We start from the raw sequence: 23,726 nt of genomic DNA, 5'->3' as shown, positions 1-23,726 counted from the left end.
TCATAAAATATTTGTCTTTCTGTGCCTGCGTTATCTCACTCACTATAATAAATTTTAGTATTAAATCGTCCATCCATTTTGTAGCATATTTCAATTCTTAATTCGTTTTTATGGCGGGATAGTATTCCATTTTGCTGCTGCTGCTGCTGCTGCTGCTGCTGCTGCTGCTGCTGCTAAGTCGCTTCAGTTGCGTCCGACTCTGTGTGACCCAATAGAGGGCAGCCCACCAGGCTCCCCCTCCCTGGGATTCTCCAGGCAAGAACACTGGAGAGGGTTGCCATTTCCTTCTCCAATGCATGCAAGTGAAAAGTGAAAGTGAAGTTGCTCAGTCATCTCTGACCCTTAGCGACCCCGTGGACTGCAGCCTACCAGGCTCCTCTGTCCATGGGATTTACCAGGCAAGAGTACTGGAGTGGGCTGCCATTGCCTCTCCGATTCCATTCTGAGTACATATCGTATTTCATTTATCCATTCATCACATGATGGTCTTTCGGTTGTTTCTATCATTTAAGTACTAATGATACACTGTGAACATTAGTGTACAGATTCCTGTATAGTACCATAATTTAAATGTGCATATTTAAAATATCACTGAATGTAACAACACAAAGTGTGACTGTTAGGTAAACTATAGACTTTGAATTACTAAAAATATATTATCTCACTAATTGTAAAAACTGTATCACACATAAGTTATCTGTGAGTAGAATTTGATAGCTGAAACTGAAGTGATATGATATAGGAATTTTCTGGATAATCCATACAATTTTTATGTCAATGTAATCCTGCCTTAAATAAAGTCTAATAATTTAAAGAAATCTTGAAACATAACTTCAGGGGGGAATATATTACAGCTAGTGTTAAAAATTTGGAGAAGGAAATGGCAACCCACTCCAGTGTTCTTGCCTGGAGAATCCCAGGAACGGCGGAGCCTGGTGGGCTGCCATCTATGGGGTCGCACAGAGTCGGACACGACTGAAGCAACTTAGTAGTAGTAGTAGTGTTAAAAAATTAGCTAATGTTCAAATCATAGCTAGAGAGCATCTTCACTTTGAAGAATGAACCAAATGTTGAATTTGAAAGGCATCTTTCCTTTCATAGTTAAAGCAGTACCAACTGATATAGTAAGTTTCATTTTGAACACATGAAATAAAAGAAGAACATTGCTTAATACTTCAGTTTTTTCTTAGGTATGAGACACTGAACATACTACAATAATTATTCTTGGGTGAACTTAATGAGAAAATTTTCACAGTACCTTCAGCTGAGTCAGTTATAGGGTGCACCTTATTTTGTGGCCAAAAACGAACTCTCTTCATCCAGCTGGTTGATGTTCTTGACCTCCGAGGAATGTCTCTTCTGATCTTCCGGACAAAGTGTCCTGAGAAATGCACTGCAATGGAGACAACTGTTGACATCTTGCTGGTAGAAGACCACATGAAAATTAATAATAACTGATCCACAGTTCAATCCTCGGTCCCCTTCCTCACCAGATGCCTAGCAGAGCCTCCTGAATCCAAGGTGGACTTAGGAAGATCTGCGGTTTTTTGTGCACTGAAAACACCCAACAGACTGGTTGTGTGTGCAGATGTCTATATTTAACTGAGACCTAGAAGCTCAGCAGAGCATAGAGACCATGCCTGATGGAATGGACTCAAATCTCGTTTAGGAGAAGCAGGTACTTGGGAAAGACGTATGGATCCCTCTTTGCCTCAGTTCCCTGTGCTGAGTTGGAGAAATGTTAATATGGCCTAATTTTAGTATTATGAGGCCCAGAATGTTTAAATGCAGGTAAAATATCAGAAAAATAAAGAAGGGATTCCCTGGCAATCCAGTGGTTAAGAATCTGCCTTGCAATGCAGGAAACGGGGTTTGATTTCTGGTCGGCAAACTCCGGTCCCACATGCCTCGGAGCAACTAAGCCCTCATTCTGCAACTACTGAGCCCAAGCACCTCACTAGAGAGTCAGTGCCCTGCAGTGAAAGCTCTGCCTGATGTGATGAAGATCCCATGTGCCACAACTAAGACCTGATGCAGCCAAATAAATGAATAGATAGACAAATAAATAAATAGAAGAGGAAAGGACTGGTGGTTCATAAATGCTCTGGAAGTGTTTAATATTGAATGATGGCAAGAGTAAGGTGGACATTTAGCAGTGGTTGAAAGCAGATAGGGCATTTTGATGGCTCCAATAAGCAGGGGTGGAAGCTTATTCTTCAGCTTTTTCACAGAAACAAGGCTTTATAGCTCAGGGACAGTATCTATTATCAACTCTTCTGATACCCAGCCCTGTTCAAGAGGAAGGGCAGACAAAGTAGGGGCTGTAACCCGTATGTTACATTAGAAGGTGTTGAATTTAGAAAGATGAAGTGACTTTCCAAGAGTCACACAATGATAAATAGTGGATCTGGGACAGGATTGTAGATGGTCCCTGAGGACACAGATACCTGCACCCCTGAGACCTGTGTTAAAACCCCTTACCAGGACCTCAACCCTTCCCCCACCTCAAATTATCCTGCCCGTAGTTTTCTGTGGATGAGAGCTGATACCCTGGAGAAGACGCCTCAGCCTTAAAAAGAGCTCAAATCCTCCTTCTACCACTCATCTCTATATTTCAGTTCCTGATCCAAAATACAAGTTTCTTCTGAGCAAAGCCCCTCAGAAAGACCACAGGATTCCAACTCTGTCCATCCTCCAAAGCCTCTTCACACACTCAACTATCTCACAAGCAGCCTTCCCAAAGCCCAGTTCACCTTTCTAAGTGACCAGTGGTCGGTCTGGCCCCCAAGTTGGCTCAGAACTCAGAACCTTATAAACCAAAGGCCACATGATGGTTCTAACAAGAATTAGCTTCCCTTCCACTGACCAAGTCTGGATGAGCAGTTAATGTGAGTTAGCTGGGGAGGTGGCCATCTGTGCTGGGCTTTGGTGGCTTAATTAAGTCTATGATGCTCAAAGTCTCACAGCTGATCTGAACACTTATTTGAGCAGCCTGGACCTGGCGCTGTGTAAGAATGGGCAGGAGTTCAAGTCTGTCCTCACTAAAATTCTGACTCTATCAACTCCTTATCATGCTCTAGATCCTGTAGTGGCAGACAATAGAGCCCCAAATGCTTTTTGAAAATCATCTCCATACTCACAACCTAGAGACCACAACCCAAGATTCTTCTTGAGGATCAACAGAGAGACCCTCCTTCCCTCAGTGACCAAATGTTCATCCTACTAACCCGACAGCCCTGCCCTGTCTCAGCAAACTCCCTGGCAACAGCCAAACAGTGATCCTGTCCACATCAACCCATAGAAATCCCACAAGTAAATCCAGTTTCTTTCCTTTTTAAGTCTCTGGATTTATACTGCTAGTGTTTGTAGATTTGGGCAGCAATATTGAGATGAGTTGAGATGTAATGCCCTTCTACTGTAATGTCCAATGTTGGGGAGACCTCATGGTTCTCCTGTGTTAGTTCTTTCTGTCTGTTCTCTGGTAAGAGTGTGTATAAAACTGACATTGAGAAATTGTAAATTTAGAAAGATATTTAAGGCAGCCAGCTGATAGGAGAATCAAAATGTAATTTAAGAAATAAAACAAACTTATAAAGCACATTTATAATTCTGTAGATAAATTAGAATGATGGAAAAGAAAAAAAAAAAAAAAACAGATGAGGAAAATTCATCAGTAAAAGCTCACCAGCCCATTTGAAGGAATAGCCTTCAGAGGATCAGTGGGAACCTACCTGCAAAACAACAATTCACATTACCCATTTTCAGAAGGTTGAAGGTGAGCCCTTCTTACTTGGTACCTTAAGTGACCCTCTCCGCTTGCAAAGTGGCAGTTGGTACAGAATGCAGAATGTGTATTACCACATTACCATGGTGATGATACTCCACAGAACTTTCAGAATTAACTGGACTCTGCACAGGACGAGTCCACCTGCCACCGTCCAACTGCTACTGTGTTTCTATGGACAAGTTTGACTTTTCAGAGCAAACATTTTATTTCAAAATTGAATCTCAGGCTCACACATTCCTCTCTGATTAAGAAAATAATTTATATTGAGTGAAAATGCTCTGTCCCCAAATATAGTTGATAGTGAACATTTCAGGGTGAGGAGGGACAAAGCTAACACATTGAGAATAAAAAGATATTCTATTCTTGATTAGAATATCATCTTGGTACTGATCACAAGTTTGTGTTCCTAACACACAGTGAGGCCAAACAATACCAAACATCAGAGGCCTGGAACAGAGAAAGCCTTGCTTCAGGCCCAAACAAGGAGAAAAGACAAACAAAAAAACCTGAGCTCCCAGAAAGCTTTCAGCAAAGCGCTTTTCTAGGGAAGCTAAGGGAGTGGCCTGGTTACTTCAGGTGTCAGAGTCTTTGTTCTTGTGGTCAGGTCATGGTCAGGTCACAGTGTTCCTGGGGTGGTGGTGGTGGTTTAGTCACTAAGTAAAGGCCGACTCTTGCGACCCCATGGACTGTAGCCTGCCAGGCTCCTCTATCATGGGATTCTCCAGGCAAGAATACTGGAGTGGGTTGCCATTTCCTTCTCCAGGAGATCTTCCCAACCCAGGAATTAAACCCAGGTCCCCTGCACTGCAGACAGATTCTTTACTGAAGGAGCTATGAGGGAAGCCCTAAAGTTCCTATAAACCTCCAACAAAACAAATGCTACTCTCAGTTTTGATAAGAAAGTGTCAGGTCCCAGGCACCACCCTCTACCTCTGGGGTCTAGGCCCAGGCCAGGAGGAGGGGGTCCTAGGAGGGCAGGTTATCTTGCTGGCAGTGGGAGGGGGGCATCCATCCAGCACCCAGTTTGGGTCCTCCCGCCACTGCTCTGCCCTGTCTTAGGGGGCAGGTCTCAGCTGGCAGCAGCCTCAAAGCCAGGTCCCAGACCCTACCCAAACTTCATCTCTGAGGGAGCCTGGCGCCCAGGACCTAGCCGGGCCTCAGACTTTTCATTTAAACTGGAGAGACGCACTTGTAGCAAATACCAATTGGATTAATCCCCAGTTCACAACAACTACCCTCTTTGAGAGAAGTCCCAACAACAGAGGCAAACCTGAACTAATGATGTGTAAGATCCTTGTACACCAACCCTAACCTCCTGCCACATCCTGGAGGTGGACAACTGATCAACACTGGACCAAGTGTGGAAATGTGAATGGAGAGACAGAAGCTGGTGAACTCTTAACTTAACAGCCAGGGTCATATCCTCCAGCTGCCCAGAGCTCCGGGGACCATGCCTGTATCGACCTCTACAGATTATAGGTCATGGAGGCGGGGACTGGGGAGAGGTTTGCTGCTTTGTGGCCTGGATCTGGCCTGTGGGCACCTGTGGCGAGGGCTCTGGGACTCTGTGGGACACAGTTCCCAAACTGTTCTGGGCCCCCATCTCACCTCTCTGCCCTGAGGCCTGAGGGCCTGGATAGCACATGGACAAGGCCTCTGTCCCACACTCGCCACACCCTGGCGAGGACTGCTGACTGGTTGCCTGTTCATGGAGCATGAGCTCTAACCCCTGTCTAAGGGTCCCGCTAAAGGTCTTACAATATTGACTGTGTGCCCACCCCACCCCAGTACAGTCTCCACCCATTTCTACTCTTCCTGAGTCCCCAGCCTTCCCTAGAGGAAATAAAGAGTAAGACTTAACCTTATAAACAAAGTTAAGTTTTTCATGTCTAATGTATCCAGTTGTACTCTTTATTTGGAGCCCTGTAAATTCTTCTGGCAAAAATGAATGTTTTTGTCTTGTGTTGCAAGCATGTTTTCAATTTATCATTATCTTTAATTTTTATTTTTGTTTATTTGTCTCTGCCTGTGCTGGGTCTTCCTTGTCATGTGTCTTCTCTCTAGCTGTCCTGAGTGGGGGCTGTTCTCTTGTTGGGGAGCACAGGCTCTAGGCGTACAGGCTTCAGTAGCTGTAACTTGCAGGCTCTAGAGCCTTGGAGCAATAGTTGTGGTGCACAGGCTTAGTTGCTCAGCAGTATGTGGGATCTTCCCAGACCAGGGATCAGACCCATGTCCCCTGTATTGGCAGGCAGATTCTTAACCACTGGGCCACAAAGGAAGTCCTATCACTGTCTTTTTATTATGGTTACTTTTACTTATATCAAGAAGACATTTATTTTCAAAAACATCATTAAGTTAAATGTTTTTGTTATTTTGTTTGTGAGAAGGAAAAGGGGAAGAATGTTATGACTAATATTCTTATTAAAGGCTAAGTATTCCTTTAAAAATATTAATCTCAAAAATATACAAGCAACTCCTGAAGCTCAATTCCAGAAAAATAAACGACTCAATCAAAAAGTGGGCCAAAGAACTAAACAGACATTTCTCCAAAGAAGACATACAGATGGCTAACAAACACATGAAAAGATGCTCAACATCACTCATTATTAGAGAAATGCAAATCAAAACCACAATGAGGTACCCATTTCACGCCTGTCTGAATGGCTGCTATCCAAAAGTCTACAAGAAATAAATGCTGGAGAGGGTGTGGAGAAAAGGGAACCCTCTTACACTGTTGTTGGGAATGCGAACTAGAACAGCCACTATGGAGAACAGTGTGGAGATTCCTCAAAAAACTGGAAATAGAATTGCTATATGACCCAGCAATCCCACTGCTGGGCATACACACTGAGGAAACCAGACTTGAAAGATACACGTGTACCCCAATGTTCATCATAGCATTGTTTATAATAGCCAGGTCATGGAAGCAGCCTAGATGCCCATCAGCAGATGAATGGATAAGGAAGCTGTGGTACATATACACAATGGAATATTACTCAGCCATTAAAAAGTATACATTTAAATCAGTTCTAATGAGGTGGATGAAACTGGAGCCTATTATACAGAGTGAAGTAAGCCAGAAAGAAAAACACCAATATAGTATACTAACACATATACATGATATTTAGTCAATTTGTTAAGATAAGCCTGTATGCAAGACATCAAAAGAGACACAGATAAATAGTACAGTATTATGGAGTCTATGGGAAAGGGCGAGGGTGGGATGATATGGGAGAATGGCATGGAAGCATGTAAATTATCATATGTGAAACGAATCGCCAGTCCAGGTTCGATAAATGATACAGGGTGCTCGGGGCTGGTGCACCGGGATGACCCGGAGGGATGGGATGGGGAGGGAGGTGGAAGGGGGGTTCTGGAAGGGGAACACATGTACTCCCATGGTGGATTCACGTCAATGTATGGCAAAACAAATACAATATTGTAAAGTTAAAAAATAGAAAATAAACTAATTAAAAAATATATTTTAATAAATAGGAAAATAACAGCAGGTGTTTAAAGACACTTTTCTATTAAACAATTCTAAACATTTCTAAAGATGTTCGTCAAAAAGGACTAATTACTTTTTTAGGATAATGATAGAAATTTTCCCTCAGAAATGATATAGAGTAGAAATATCCTGATACAGTCATAAATGGAACTGAGTATTTCATAAAGCACATGTGGTAATTTATGTCTCAAAAACCTTAGAACATTTTGGAAATGATTATTATGGTACATCAATGATTAAGTCATTTTAACAGATTTAATTTACAATGTGCCTATTCATCAGATAGTGAACTTGTAGTTGTTTTCTGAGAAAAGAGGGGCATGTTCAATTAATGTTAGTTAAAGAACTTTAAAAGAATTTGTGATTAAATTTGTTATGTCCTATTAATGATTTCAATGGTGGAAAATTCACTGAGTTTTAATATAGTTCCAATTTGCCAAGTAGATTTGTATTTCTTTGACCAAGCAACATACTGGACTTTTTGAAAATTTTCCTATAGTTGATTCAAGAACCGTTTATAAAAGTTAGTGAATATTTATAATAATTAAACAGGATAAATTATGTAAAACAAGGAAACAGGACCAACTTAGAGAATATCACTCTGTTAAGTGCATAGTACCTTGAACATCTTAACTAAATTCTGCTTACTATAAGTAGTGTGAGCTATTATTGTTATGGACTGAATCTTTGTGTCCCCACATAAATTAATACATTGAAACCCTAACCTCCAGTGGGATGGTCCCAGGAGGTGAGGCCTTTGGGAGGTAATTAGGTCATGAGGGTGGAGTCCCCATGACATTACCATCTTTCTGAAAAGAGGCATTGAAACATGTATATTATCATATGTGAAACAGAACACCATTCCATGTTCGATGCATGTGACAAGGGCTTAGGGCCGGGGCAATGGGATGATCCAGAAGGATGGGTTGGGGAGGGAGGTGGGTGGGGGGTCCAGGAAGGGGAACACATGTAAACCCATGGCTGATTCATGTCAATGTATGGCAAAAACTATTACAATATTGTAAAGTAATTAGCCCCCAACTAAAATAAATAAATTTATAAAAAAATAAAAAAATAAAAAAAAAAATAAAAAGAGGAATAGAGCTAGTCCTTTCTCTCTTTCTGCCACATGAAGATAAATGAGAAGGTGGCAAAATCTAAGTAAGAACACATTCACCAGAGCCTGACCTTGCTGCCTCCTGACCTTGACTCTCAACCTTTAGACTATGAAAAACAAATAATTATTGTGTAAGCAGCCTCATCCAATGTATTATGTTACTGCAGCCCGAACTGACTGCAGTATGGGTTTTGAGAGTAAGATTTTTCTTTAGTTATTTAGTTAATAGAAAGGAGCCACAGATCCTCCCAAAAACATTGCACTGGACAGAGTTAAATAGGTAAGGGCAGCTTTATTCAAGACATTGTGATAAAGGTCAAGACTACTGCAGGGAGAAAGATTGAACTCAACTCCCCTGAAACAAGTGGCTGGGGGTAGGGGGATTTGTAAACACTGAGTGAGCTGATGAAAAGATAACACAGGTTCTCAGCCTCAGCCTTAAGATTCCCATCTGTACTTAGTCATCGGCACTTGTGGAAATGAAGCTTCCACCTTTCCACACAGACTGGGATAAAGGGACCCATTTTTCAGATTATTACTTTTAGGAAGGCAGATTGGCAGGTTCTAGAGAAAGACCTTCCTGGGTTATAAAACATTAACATATCATCATGGTAGAGAAGAACTGGCACACCTTCTAAAGTAGATGGTCAAAGAATAAGGAGATCAAGAAAAAGTGTCTAGAATAAATTGGGAGGTTGGGATTGATATTTACACACTGTTATATACAAAGTAGATAATTAATAAGGGTCTACTATACAACACAGAGAACTCTATTCAATACTCTATATGCTGTGCTTAGTCACTCAGTGGTGTCCAATTCTTTGTGACCCCATAGACTGTAGTCCATCAGGCTCCTCTGTCAATACTCTATAATGACCTATATTGGAAAAAGAGTCTAAAAATGAGTGAATATATGCAACTGATTCACTTTGCTGTGCAGCAGAAACTAACACAACATTGTAAAGCAACTATACTCCAAGACAAGTTAGTTTTTAGAAATGTCTGAAGTTTAGACATGCTGTGGGGACTGTTAAGGCCTTTTTGGTAAAGTCCTAGTTCTTGTTTATTAATACTTGACAGCAAGGCAAAAATAAACAGAATAAAATCTGTTGATCTGATAGACATGCACTACTAATCATTTTACATTGTGGTTTATTCATGAAAAACTTCTGAATTAACGAAGCAATAAAAATTATCCCTCAGCATTCTCCTTAACACCTTTTCATTAATACATACTTTACAAGTCTATCCTTTTAATGAGGAACAAATATGATAATGACAACAAATCAAAGATTCTGTATGTTTTGCTCTATGATAATTCCAGTATATATTATAATGACTATTCTTGTAGTGGTAACAATGTGAGGGGCTAGATATAACATGGAGTCTTGCCAGACTTCTATCAGCTTGGGATCCCGCTGAGACACCCAGACCCCTGAACACATACAGATACATGCTTATTCCTATTTGCAAGCATATTAGACAGGATAAAGTTGAAGAAACTTATTAAAATACAGTTTGTTGTTGTAATTCAGTCACTAATTCATGTCTGACTCTTTGCAACTCCATGGACTGCAGCACGCCAGGTTTCCTAGTCCTTCACAGTTTATGGTATTTGTATCATAATTAAATCCATTTGTGAGTACCTGGCATCACTTATTTCTCGTTGAAAATATTTCTTATATAATACAGTTTGCTGGATGTGAGAGTGTAATTTAAAAAGTCTTGATCTTTTAAATCTAAAACAGAGTAGTCACTGTGTGACATTGTTATTATGCAGTCACTAAGTCATATCCAGTTCTTTGCAACCCTGTGGACTGCAATATGCCCGACTTCCCTGTCCTTCACTCTTTCCCAGAGTTTGCTCAAATTCATATCCACTGAGTCAGTGATGCTAACTAACTACCTCTAACTACTTCATCCTTTGCTGCCCTCTTCTCCTTTTGTCTTCAGTCTTTCCCAGCATCAGGGACTTTTCCAATGAATCTGATCTTCACAACAGGAGGCTAAAATGTTGGAAGTTCAGCTTCAGCTTCAGTCATTCCAATGAGTATTTGACGTTGATTTCCTCTAGGATTGACTGGTTTGACCCCCTTACAGTCAAACAGACTCTCAAGCGTTCTCCAGTGCCACAATTCAAAAGCATCAATTCTTTGGCACTCAGCCTTCTTTACAGTCCAACTCTTACATTTGTACAACTACAATTACTGGAACAACCATAGCTTTGACTCTAGGGACCTTTGTTAGGAAAGTGATGTCTCTGCTTTTTAATATGCTCTCTGGGTTTGTCATAGTTTTCCTTCCAAGCAGCAAGCGTCTTTTAATTTCATCACAGCAGTCACTGTCCCCAGTCATTTTGGAGCCCAAGAAAATAAATTTGCCACAATTTCAACTTTTTCTATGTCTATTTGCCATGAAGTGATGGAACTGGATGCCATGATGTTAGTTTTTTGAATGTTGAGTTTTAAGCCAGCTTTTTGCAATTTCTTCTTTCACCCTCATCAGGTAGCTCTTTAGTTTCTCTTCACTTTCTGCCATTAGGATGGTATCATCTGCATATCTGAGACTGTTGATATTTCCTCTGGCAATCTTGATTCCAGCTTGTGATTCATCCAGTCCAGCATTTCACATTATGTATTTTGCATATGAGTTAATTAAACAGAGTGACAATATATAGCCTTGATGTACTCCTTTCCCAATTTTGAAACAGTCCATTGTTTCATGAAAGGTCTAACTGTTGCTTCTTGATCTGCATACAGGTTTCTTAGGAGACAGGTAAGATGGTCTGGTATTCCTATCTCTTTAAGAATTTTACATAATTTGTTGTGATCCACACTGTCAAAGGTTTTAGTGCAGTCAATGAAGCAAAAGTAGATGTTTTTCTGGAATTGCTTTGCCTTCACTATGATCCAAGGAATATTGGCAAATTGATTTCTGGTTCCTCTGCCTTTTCTAACCCAGCTTGTACATTTGGAATTTCTTGGTTCATGTACTGCTGAAGCCCAGCTTGAAGGATTTTGAACAGAATCTTACTAGCATATGAAATGAGGTACAGTAGGTTGAACATTTTTTGGTATAACCCTTCTTTGGGACTGGAGTGAAAGCTGACCTTTTCCCAGTGTGTTTACACTATGTAAACTATTTATGTTTTTGTGCATGATAATTTCATATATAAAATTGGATTAACCATATCATCTACTTTCATAAATATTTTGAGTATTACATGATAAACCTTATGAATGCTAATTGTATTGTGGTTTGTATTAAAGGCACAGTGTACGAGAGCTAGCTAGTAGTTTTAATAACTGTGACAGTAGTAGCAACTGGAGTGTAGTAACAGTACTGAATAATCTGTCAAAAATATTTCTTGCTCTATAGTTAGATATTATCCTTGATTGTTTTGTTTCAAATATGTGGTCTTCACATGTGATATGGTTGGTTGAAGTTGTCAAACTCTTTATGATATCTGTAGTATTGTATAGCTAATCTTGAATTGTGAAATGAGAACTTGTTTTTTCCTTCTTTGGGCCTACCTTGGTGGCTCAGATGGTAAATAATCTGCCTGCTGTTGGAGAGGCCTGGGTTTGATCCCTGAGTCAGGAAAATTCCCTGGAAAAGAGAATGACAACCCACTCCAGTATTCTTGTCTGGAGTACTCCATGGACAGACGAGTCTGGTGAGTTACAGTCCATGGGGTCTCAAAGAGTTGGACAAACTGAACTACTAACATTTTCCTTCTTGAGTAGCAAACACTATGCTCTTTCTCAGGCAGTCTGTGTTTATCCTCTACCCTTTTTATACCATGTAAAATCAAAGAATCTTTATGAGAAACTGACAATCTACATAAAATAATTCACTCAAGGATAATACTTTTTCTCTTTTGCAGTATTGGGTTGGCCAAAACATTCACTTTGATTTTTCTATGAGATGTTATGGAAAACCAGGGCAAACGTTTTGGTCAGCCCAATAGTTTTAGAAGAACTCTCAGTCTGGTATGATGGAATGAGAATATATGATGGTCATCGTAGGGCATTAAAAAACAAAAAACACAGAAAAAGAAAATAAAAAAAAAATCCTTTATTTATGACTTTCCTAAGTAGAGTGAAATCTTTCCTAAGAAGAAATTCACCAAATAACCTGATTGAATTAATATAAAATTTGCATTTGTCTTACCAAAGTGAAGAAAATCAATGCCTAGTGTTTGATTTTTTTAAATTACCTACCTAACTTGCTAATATACTTTATATATATATATGTATTTATGTATGTATATATGTGTGTGTGTGTGTGTATATCACATAGAAATTTGAAGCTATACTTTAATAAAGGAGGCACTTATTAAAGTGCAAATATGGAAGAAAACTGCATATAACCACATGATCAATATCTTATCAAACTTTCTTAATAAATGGTGGTCTCTCTAACAGCTATTCAATAAAAAAGAGATAAGGTCAGCAGAAAATGTACCTGAACTTTAGATTTTAAATTATAATTTCATCAAAAAAAGAATAAAATACCTATTTAGTAAAGAAAAGTGAGAGATTTTTAAACTGCAAACAATAAGACATTGAGAAAAGAAATTGGGAAAGGCAAAAGGAGCAAACTGATTCTGTGCTCATGAATTGAAAGAATTATTATTGCTAAAATCACCAAACTACCAAAAGCAATCCACAGAGTAAATGAAATCTCTATCAGAATATCAGTGGCATTATTCAAAGGAGTGAAACAATCCTCTTTTGTGTACAGCAATATAAAAGGCCCAAATAGCAAAAATAACCTTGAGAAAAACAAAGCTGGATGCTTCATGTTTTTTAAAATTACATTACAAAATTATGGTAGTCAAAACAATATGATGTAGATAGAAAAATAGACATAAATCAGTGGAACAAAATAGAGAACACAGTAGTCAATCCACACATCAGTGATCAATTAATTTAGAATACAATTAATTGTGACTAGAATAGTCACTTCAATGATATATTGGGGAAAATGGACAGTCACATCCAAAAATGAAACTGAATTTCTATCTTACATCGTACACAAAAATCAACCCAAAATGGACCAAAAAATATCCAAGTTTTCATTTTTAATGGTCTTTTAGTTTGAAACACTTTGATGATCTAGTTTATTTCACTTATAGTTGTGTGAAGAAACCACTGCCTACTTTGGGTACTTCAAGCAAATATATATATATATTTTATATATATTTTATATTTTATATAAAATATAGATAACTTATACTTACAAAAGTGTCACATCACTTTTCTGACAAAGGTCCATCTAGTCAAGGCTATGGTTTTTCCTGTAGTCATGTATGGATGTGAGAGTTGGACCATAAAGAAGGCTGTGTGCCAAAGAATTGATGCTTTCGAATTGTGGTGAAGAAAAAGACTCTTGAGTATCCCTTGGACTACAAAGAGCTCAAACAAGTCTATCCAAAAGGAAATCAACCCTGAATATTCACTGAGAGGACATGCTGAAGCTCCAATACTTTGGCCAGTTGATGTGAAGAACTGACTCATTGCAAAAGACCCTGATGCTGGGAAAGATCGAGGGCAGGAACAAAAGGGGTCAACGAGGATGAGATGGTTGAATGGCATCATCAACTCAATGGAAATGAGACTGAGCAAACTCCGGGAGATAGTGGAGGACAGAGGAGCCTAGTGTGGTGCAGTGCATGGGGTAGCAAAGAGTTGGACACAACTGAGCGACTGAACAACAACAGTAACCTTGAATGAGTGAAAGCCCCTAGATTCTTGAGTGCTATCTTATTAGTAGTGGTCTAAATAATCAGAAATTTTTCATTATGACACAGGTCATAAATTGATTGGAAATCCCCGACAATTATTGAGACTTTCCTAACTATTATTATAGTTAGGAGAGAATAACCTGCAGCCCCTATAATGTGTGATTATAGGGATCAACAGAAGGGGGAGAAACAATTCCCCTGAAGTAAAAAGGAGACATAAAAGTAAAAAATCTTAACATAGACTCAGAGGTGTCCAGCTCAGGGTTATGATATAAAGTGACATGGAAAACCTGGTAAAGATCATTTATTTTGATTCAGATTCTTATAAATATTTTCCAAATGATAAAATGTAATAGGCACAACAGTGAATTCTGGGAATATTACAGGAAACTAGCAACATTCTTGTTATCCCACCATATCTTTGAGTCTGTGTGTATGTGCTCAGGCACTCAGTTGTGTCCAGCTCTTTGCAGCCCCACAGACTGCACCCCACTTGTCTAGGGAGGAATAAGTAGGCAGAGTTACAAACTTATGTCGAATGTGTTTTGTTGGTGAAGATATGGGAGAGCAGTATTAGTTAGCAAATTTAATTTTAAATTAAGTTTTAAAACCCATTACATTTCTGTGTCTTTTTCTCATGTAAAACCAGAGATTCTGAAGGCTGACTAGCTTCAGGAAAGGCTGGGCCCACTGATTGATCACTGTTGTGAGCACGCTGTCACTTGCTCTCCATTCTTCATTCTCTTCCCTATCATTGGCTCCTTTTAGAAGGTTTTCCTTTATCATTTTGTAAGTATGTCACAAACTATCAACTGCCTGTTGATAGACCTTGCATCATTTCTTGGAACCATCACTGACTTCAGGGATATAAGGGGGTCTTTAAATTTAGCCTGGCATAGATTGTTGTTTAGTGGCTAAGTTGTGTCCAACTCTTTGCACACCCATGGACTGCAGCACTCCAGGCTTCCCTGTCCTCCACTATCTCCTGGAGTTTGCTCAAATTCATGTCCTTTGAGTCGGGGATGCCATCCAACCATCTCATCCTCTGCTGTCTCCCTTTCCTTTTGGTGGAGGGGAATCACTTTATTAAAAATTCCACCAGAATCAAGAGGGTAAGGGAGGTACAGTTCACACATGGGAAATAGGAAGGAATGGGAAAAGGAATTGGGCAGACAAAATCTAAATCTGTCAGTTGGAATCATTCCAGTGTTAAGGATGACTTTGCAAAGAATGAAAATGCTCAGATATGTGAGGTTTGAAGAGACCCTAGTAGTTAATCTTTGAAATGTAAGGGGCAAGACAGACAGATAAAGTAGTTCAGGCAGAGGGAACTCTGCAAGTTGAGGCACAAAGTTAAAAGACAAAATTTTGTGAAAATCATAGGTGTGTCTTATAAAGGGAGGAGGGACCACGATTAAAATGTGCTTCAAGTGGGATATGGCATTAGATTACCATTCTGGAGGAATATTGATGGATTTGAGACAGATTTATTGAAAGATGACTTCTTCTTTAAGCAACCTAGACACCAAGCACAATCACTCCATTCTCTGCTCACCATGACACCTGCATTTTGACTGTTTTACATTTATGCATACTACATCATCCATAAAAGTGTTATTTATGGGGCTACCATAACCTCTTTATCTAATGTAGTAATTGCCATCACGTTTTGACCCCTTAATGTGGTTTATTTTTCTTCATAGTCCCTATGAAGAATTCAGTCATTTTATTTATTTATTTATTTTTTATAAATTTATTTATTTTAGTTGGGGGCTAATTACTTTACAATATTGTAGTGGTTTTTGCCATACATTGACATGAATTAACCATGGGTTTACATGTGTTCCCCATCCTGAACCCCCCTCCCACCTCCCTCCCCATCCCATCCCTCTGGGTCATCTCATTGCCCCAGCCCTGAGCATTTGTCTCATGTGTCGAACATGGAATGGTGTTCTGTTTCACATATGATAATACACATGTTTCAGTGCTATTCTCTCAGAATGTCCCATCCTCACCTTCTCCCTCAGAGTCCATAAGACTGTTCTATGCATCTGTGTCTCTTATTCTGTTTCACATATAGGGTTATCGTTACCGTCTTTCAAATTCCATATATATGCATTAGTATACTGTATTGGTGTTTTTCTTTCTGGCTTACTTCACTCTGTATAATGGGCTCCAGTTTCATCCATCTCAATAGAACTGATTCAAATGCATTCTTTTTAATGGCTGAGTAATATTCCATTGTGTATATGTACCACAGCTTCCTTATCCATTCGTCTGCTGATGGACATCTAGGTTGCTTCCATGTCATGGCTATTGTAAACAGTGCTGCGATGAACATTGGGGTACACGTGTCTCTTTCAATTCTGGTTTCCTCAGTGTGTATGCCCAGCAGTGGGATTGCTGGGTCATATGGCAGAAGACCTACAGATGGCTAACAAACACATGAAAAGATGCTCAATATCACTCATTATTAGAGAAATGCAAATCAAAACCACAATGAGGTACCATTTCACACCAGTTAGAATGGCTGCTATCCAAAAGTCTACAAGAAATAAATGCTGGAGAGGGTGTGGAGAAAAGGGAACCCTCTTACACTGTTGGTGGGAATGCAAACTAGTACAGCCACTATGGAGAACAGTGTGGAGATTCCTTAAAAAACTGGGAATAGAATTCAGTCATTTTATAATGCATGTTCGTTTGCTTATCTGTTTGTCAGTATTTCATGAAATTCTTTTGAAAATAAGATTTAACCTCTTTGTTCACTGCTAGATCCCTGCTACTGAGCGACTTCACTTTCACTTTTCACTTTCATGCACTGGAGAAGAAAATGGCAACCCACTCCAATATTCTTGCCTGGAGAATCCCAGGGATGAAGGAGCCTGGTGGGCTGCCGTCTATGGGGTCGCACAGAGTCAGACACGACTAAAGAGACTTAGCAGCAGCAGCAGCAGCAGATCCCTGCTAAAACAGTGCTGCTACACATTGCTTAAATAACACTGTCTCAAAGGGTGCAATCAGAGGCTGCCTCTCAAAAGATGGGTATTAAGATTCATTGAGGGATCACAACTCGTCACCATCAGTGGCTGGTAAGAAGCAGCTGCACCGCCTACAAGACCACTCCGTCTCTTGCCTGGAAGAACTCTTCGTGGTCATCAGCGCTGGTGGAAGCTGACTCTGACTTTCTGATCACTTGCACTGTGCCCTTACCTCCTGCCAGCACATCATCGTTTGGTTCACTGTTTCTTTTGGTACATGAAAGCCATTCACTGAAGTTGCTTTTCGTCCCTACTATTCTGTAGGTAGAGTGAGTATGGAAGGAACCCAGGGATGGTTTGTGAGCGGGTCCTCTCTGCTTAGAGCACCAGTTCTTCCCTGGGCAGGAGGCAGATGCGGGACACCCAGCAGCCCTTCACTGCAGCCCAGAGACTGGCAACTAATCAATGCAGTGTTAGGCATCTTGAAAATAAGGCAATGACATCTTTTGCCAGTATTTCATATGGAAAATTGCTTTTGAAAAGCTTTTCTAAGATCAGCACGTTTTCAGGAATCCCTCCCTCAGTTGTCAAGTGTACCTGCCTTTCATACTAAGCTCCCTCTTCCTTTGTAGCCTTCAGGATCGTTATTATGGACCTTTATTTCAGTCCCTAACATTGCCGTTTCAGAGGCAATGTGCATTCATGGTTAGACTCATAGTATTAGAAGCCAGGTAAAGTCATATAAAAATATAAGTTTTCAGAGTATTTTTGAGACTCCTTACTAAGAGAATAATCATGGTTCTTCAAGAAAGCTGCCTCTTTCCTCTCCTGCATCAATAATTGCTTATAATCAGAACTTGTTTTATGAGTTCTATGGCTTAAAAATCATATGATTCTTACTGCTGCATGTAAAAAATACTTTCTTAGAGCAAAAAATTCATCATGAATATTGTGACTTTTAATTCTTTGAATATCAATTGCCTCTAATAAGGTGAGTTTCACTCATTTGGAATAGGGTGTTTAACTAACATTCACTTATATTGTAGAGCATGTTAAAATGCTCATCGTGTATGGTGGTCTCTACATTTCGTACCCCTCAGCATTTTAAGAGATTCTCAGGATTGTGTGCTCCAATGTTTGAAGATTTTTTTTAAATTCTAATATCATTTCCAAGTCTAATTTGATTAAAATAATAGTTCATTTTTAAAATGCCATACTGTCTTATCCTCAAGTTAAAATATTATCAAGTCTTCCAACAAAATATTTCCTTTCATAATTATTGCAAATTAAGTCATCAGGAGAATATTCTGCTAAGGAAAATAATCATGTTTTAGGATTCAGCTATTCAAATACAAAACCCAATACAGTGAAATATGTTAGGTCTAAACTGAATTACTTTTAGTTTTATAGACTTTTACATTAATGACGCATACTTTTTATAAGTTTTCTGCAGTAATATTCCACTGTGTTTTTTAATATATTGTATTCCTTAATTACTTTTGTCAGATTCAGTTGTAATGTCCTTAATGAATTTATAAAGTTTTTCAGGAGTATAAAACAGAAATCTACTCTGACTCTTTTCTTATGCACTTTTGCATTAATACATTGTAAAAGCTTTAAATATGATGAAAAATAATGTCCTCCTTCATAATGTTACCAGGTATTTTTGAAACATTCTAGCACCTTATATTGAACCTCACCATAAATTACACCTTTAGGTTAACTATTGTCATTAAAAAATATTGAATTGGTTGAAATAAATCATCTTACATAGAAACAAATGTAGCAGTCCACATCCTCAGGAGAAGCATTTGCCATGCGTTTAAGGAGATGCATCCCATGGGGTGATGTATAATCATACCCAATTTAGGGGATCAGGCAAGCAGATGTGGATAGTGTACTTATAATACACACATGAATAATGGCTGGAATTTCCAAGTTCTAGTGAAGTGTGTGATATTCTTTTTACAAGTATTAACTCCCTGGCTTCAATTCCCAACTGCATTCACAAAATTTCTGACATTCACAAATCACACAATGGAATGTTACTCAGCTATAAAAGAGAATGCATTTGAGTCAGTCCTAATGAGGTAGATGAATCTAGAGCCTATTATACAGAGTGAAGTAAGTCAGAGAGAGAAAGACAAATATTGCATATTAACACATGCGTATGGAATCTGGAAACAACAGTTAGAACCCTGTATGGAACAACTGATTGGTTCAAGATTGAGGAAGGTGTACAATAGGTCTGTCCACTGTCACCCTGTTTTTTTAATCTATATACTGAGCACATCCTGAGAAATGCCAGGCTGGAGGAGTTACAAGCTGGAATCAAGATAGGCAAGAGAAATACCCAACAACCTCAGATATGCAGATGATATCTCCCTAAGGGCACAAAGTGAAGAGAAACTAAAGAGCCTCTTGATGAGGGTGAAGGAGAAGAGTGGAAGAGATGGCTGAAAACTAAATATCAAAAAAAACTAAGATCATGGCATCCAGCCCCATTACTTCATGGCAAATAGAAGGGGAAAAGGTGGAAGTAAGTGACAGATTTCCTCTTCTTGGGCTCTAAAATCACCGTGGATGGTAAACACAGCCATGAAATCAGAAAATGATTGTTTCTTGGCAGGAAAGCTATGACAAACCTAGACAGTGTATTGAAAAGCAGAAACATTACTCTGCCAAAAAAGGTCCTTACAGTCAAGGCTATGGTCTTTCCAGTAGTCCCGTATGGCTGTGAGAACTGGACCATAAAGAAGGCAGAAAGCCAAAGAATTAATGCCTTCGAACTCCTGAAAGTCCCTTGGACAGCAAAGAGATCAAACCAATCAATCTTAAGGGAAATCAACCCTGAATACTCATTTGAAAGGACTGATGCTGAAGCTGAAGCTCCAGTATTTTTTTGGTCATCTGATGCAAACAGACAACTCACTGGAAAAGTCCCTGATGCTGGGAAAGATTGAAGGTAGATGGAGAAGAGGATGTCAGAGGATGAGATAGCTGGGTTGTATCACCGATGCAATGGACATGAACTTGGGCAAACTTCAGGAGTTTCAAGGGAGGGATAGAGAAACCTGGAGTGCTGCAGTCCATGGGGTCGCAAAGAGTCAGATACGACTGGGTGACTGAGCAACAACATGGAATCTAGAAAGATAGTACTGATGAAACTATTTGCAGAGCAGCAATGGGGATACACACTTAGAGAACAGACTTCTGGACACAGTTGGGGAAAGAGAGGGTGGGACTAATTGGCAGAATAGCATGGAAACATATATATTACCACATGCAAAATAGATAGCAAGTGGGAATTTGTCATGTGACAAAGGGAGCTCAACCCAGTGCTCAGTGACAACATAGAGGGGTGGGGTGGGGAGGGAGATGGGAGGGGGCTTCAGGAGGGAGAGGACATATGTACACTTGTGGCTGATTCATGTTGATGGATGACAGAAACCAACACAGTGTTGTAAAGCAGTTATCCTCCAAATTAAAAAAAAATCTAGAAAAAAATGCATTTGATTCATGGCAGCTTTAGATGTGTGTGGGTTTTAAAATTAATTTAGTTACTTGGCTGTGCTGGATCTTAGTTGCAGCATGTGGGATCTAGTTCCCTGACCAAGGATGGAACCCCAGGCCCCTGCATTGGAGCATGGAGTTTAGCTACTGGACCACCAAGGAAGTCCCGAGAAGGGACAGCTTTATTCTTTCTGTGCTGTCTGTTGAGGATGCCTGATTCTGTTGCAACATAAGATTTCAGAAGAACAGAAACTCAGTATTATGTTGACTCTGTGTTTTGCCAATGTCTCAGGCCACTGTTCTTCTCCTTTCATTGACGGTGGCTTGGTCTACGTCAGTGTATATTCTAAGTCAGCCTAGCTGTGGCTTAACTGCTATGACATTTGCCTGGATCCATCCTCTTCATGGGATGCTCCTCTTTTCCACCTTTCAACTCTTCCCTTGCCATTTGAAGACAAAAGGGCATCTCATCTGACTGTCATGAATTATGGTTTGTATCTCCTGTCTTCACCTTAGACAAGATCTCTTCTTTCCTTTATTCCTCTATGATTGTTAAGTGTATTCATTTGTTTCAAATTTATCAAAAGATATTGAACCCCAATTTTGTATCAGCACTCTTAACTTCATCTATGTGTTTCTACCTCATAGTGTCTTTACATTCCTATTAGCAGATGCTGTGGCTTCTTTAGCTTTCAGACTTATCCCTTCCTCTCCCATTCCCACCAACCTTCAAACATCCAACACTGTCTCTGACTTTTACAAATCATTAAGTAACCATTTATATTTGGCATTTATAAACAGGTGAAAGAATGTTGAGTTTCATCAAGGAAATAAGACTAATGGGAAGCAGTGGAATGCAGAAGTTTGTTTCAAAATGTTTATGCTTGCAAAGCATTCAAGTGTAACTTGATAGATTAATGTTTTAAAAAAATCTGCAAGAAGTTGACTTCTGCCACAACCACAGGTGCTTGGAAGAAGACCTCAAGTTCCAAAGCAAAATGGTGCTGGGCTGACACTTTCATTTTGGACTTCAGAAACACCAAGCAGAGAATCCAGCAATGGACTGTCTCAACTTCTGATCTGCACAGCCCTGAAACAGCACCTGGGAGTTGCTGTAAATCACCAAGTGTGTGGATGTTTGCTATTCAGCAATAAAAACTGCTATGCCACACATGCACAGAGGGGCAGTAAAAGAAGGGAAGAGAGAAGGAAAAAGAGAAAGAGGGAAAAGGAGAAAGAGAGAGATTTAAATAGCAAGAAGGGACTACAATTCCTCCTGCTTCTACTCAGGACAACTTTCCCTCAGAGTGAGCGTGTGGTGGAAGACACAACAGCACTTCCTTCCAGTGCCCTAGTTTGTCCACAGCTTTCACAGAATGAACTTCACGCATTACTGAGACTGATCTTTTCTTTCAGAAAAGTCATTTTCTATTAAATATAGCCGTAAACTCAATCCAATAGCCTCATCTCATGTTCAAACAAAGACATATTTATCTGTATCAATATTAGAGGAAAATAGGACTGAGCTGGGTTGATTAAGAAATGCATATAATTAATATGAGGCAGGAGTATAAACATGTATTCAGTTTAGGTGATTTAATAAACTATCAAGATAATTTTACTTAAACATTTTCAGTGCTTTATAAACTGAATGTATATCTAATTCTTGAATGAGAGCTAACTTCACTATGGTCCTAGGTCTTATTACTGTTATGAATTCAATAGAGAAAGGAGGTTCTAGTTAATTAAAATGATTTAATTTTACAGGATTTATGAAGTGGGAAAACATGTTGTCATTTTTTGTGTGCAGAAACACTCATAAAATAAGCTTCTGTGGGACTTTCCTGTTGGTCCACTGGTTAAGACTTCAGGCTTCCAGTGAAGAGTGTATGGGTCCCTCCCTGGTCTGGGGACTAAGATCTCACATGCCACGTGGCAAAAAAAAAAGAAAAGAAACAAATAGTATTGTGATTTGAGTTAGTATAAAAGGAGATAACTGGAGAAGAGAATGGCAACCCACTGCAATGTTCTTGCCTAGAAAAATCCCATGAACAGGGGAGCCTGGCCGGCTATAGTCTATGGAGTCGTAAAGAGTCAGACAAGACATAGCAACTAAACCACCATCACCAAAAGAGATAAATAAGTAGTGGCAAGAAATTGATAAAATAATCCATAAGTACTGGCTGTGCATGCAACAATTCTATCTATCAGCTCAGTTCAGTCACTCAGTCGTGTTCAACTCTTTGCGACCCCATGGACTGCAGCACGCCAGGCCTCCCTGTCCATCACCAACTCCCGGAGTCTACCCAAACCCATGTCCATTGAGTCGGTGATGCCATCCAACCATCTCATCTTCTGTCATCCCCTTCTCCTCCTGCCCTCAATCTTTCCCAGCATCAGGGTCTTTTCCAATGAGTCAGCTCTTCACATCAGGTGGCCAAAGTTTTGGAGTTTCAGCTTCAACATCAGTCCTTCCAATGAACACCCAGGACTGATCTCCTTTAGGATGGACTGGGTGGATCTCCTTGCAGTCCGAGGGACTCTCAAGAGTCTTCTCCAACACCACAGTTCAAAAGCATCAATTCTTCAGCACTCCGGTTTCTTTATAGTCCAACTCTCACATCCATACATGACTACTATGACTTATATTATAAAAACTGGAAATGGAAGAATGAAATTTGCATTATAGACAGAAGGAATATCAAGAGAAATTACTGATCCTTTTATACTTTTACCTGGCTGTAATACCAGGAGCAATTTATGCAAAACAATATTTCTGTAAATAAAATAAAATAAGCTTCTGTAAAGGAATGCTTCTGCAGATTAAGATATTAGTCTGTCTAATCAGAATGTTGTTTATAACTTGGTTAATTTTTACTTATTGATCACGTAAAATGTCCCAAGAATTTTTTTTTCCTAAGTTGCCCCCTCTTGCTTAAGTTCTGTTTTATGTTTTTTTTGTAACATATGAACTTGCCTTGTCTTAAAACAATTTACAGTGTATTGAAATTGCTTATTTTCTTGACTCACTCACCAAGCTATAAGTTCCTGGAAAAAAAGCAATCTGCTTTTGT

At 39.4% G+C, this 23,726-nt stretch overlaps 1 protein-coding gene across 11 annotated transcripts in view; it reads right to left on the bottom strand.

Annotated features, from left to right (window-relative positions):
- Nucleotides 1-23,726, bottom strand: part of LOC145506681 (uncharacterized) — a 141,078-nt gene that overhangs the window by 24,720 nt on the left and 92,632 nt on the right. For 9 of the 11 annotated variants that reach the window (XR_014054162.1, XR_014054164.1, XM_081491932.1 and 6 more), the window contains exons 1-2: nucleotides 3,732-3,825; nucleotides 1,259-1,393 (exon numbers count right to left, since the gene is read on the bottom strand). Coding sequence is in view for 7 of the 11 variants with exons in the window: in XM_081491932.1 (XP_081348058.1) it covers nucleotides 1,259-1,393; nucleotides 3,732-3,759 (163 nt within the window). In the remaining 4 variants the exon portion in view is untranslated. Of the gene's footprint in view, nucleotides 1-1,258; nucleotides 1,394-3,731; nucleotides 3,826-23,726 lie in introns of those variants that run through there. The other 2 variants (XR_014054166.1, XR_014054163.1) reach the window with 2 other exon arrangements.

This window comes from Giraffa tippelskirchi, chromosome 5, assembly GCF_054371585.1.
Source record: "Giraffa tippelskirchi isolate mGirTip1 chromosome 5, T2T-mGirTip1v1.2.pri, whole genome shotgun sequence".
Lineage (NCBI taxonomy): Eukaryota > Metazoa > Chordata > Mammalia > Artiodactyla > Giraffidae > Giraffa > Giraffa tippelskirchi.
The sequence above is the reverse complement of the archived record's forward strand: the minus strand, read 5'-3'. Positions and strand labels throughout refer to the sequence as shown.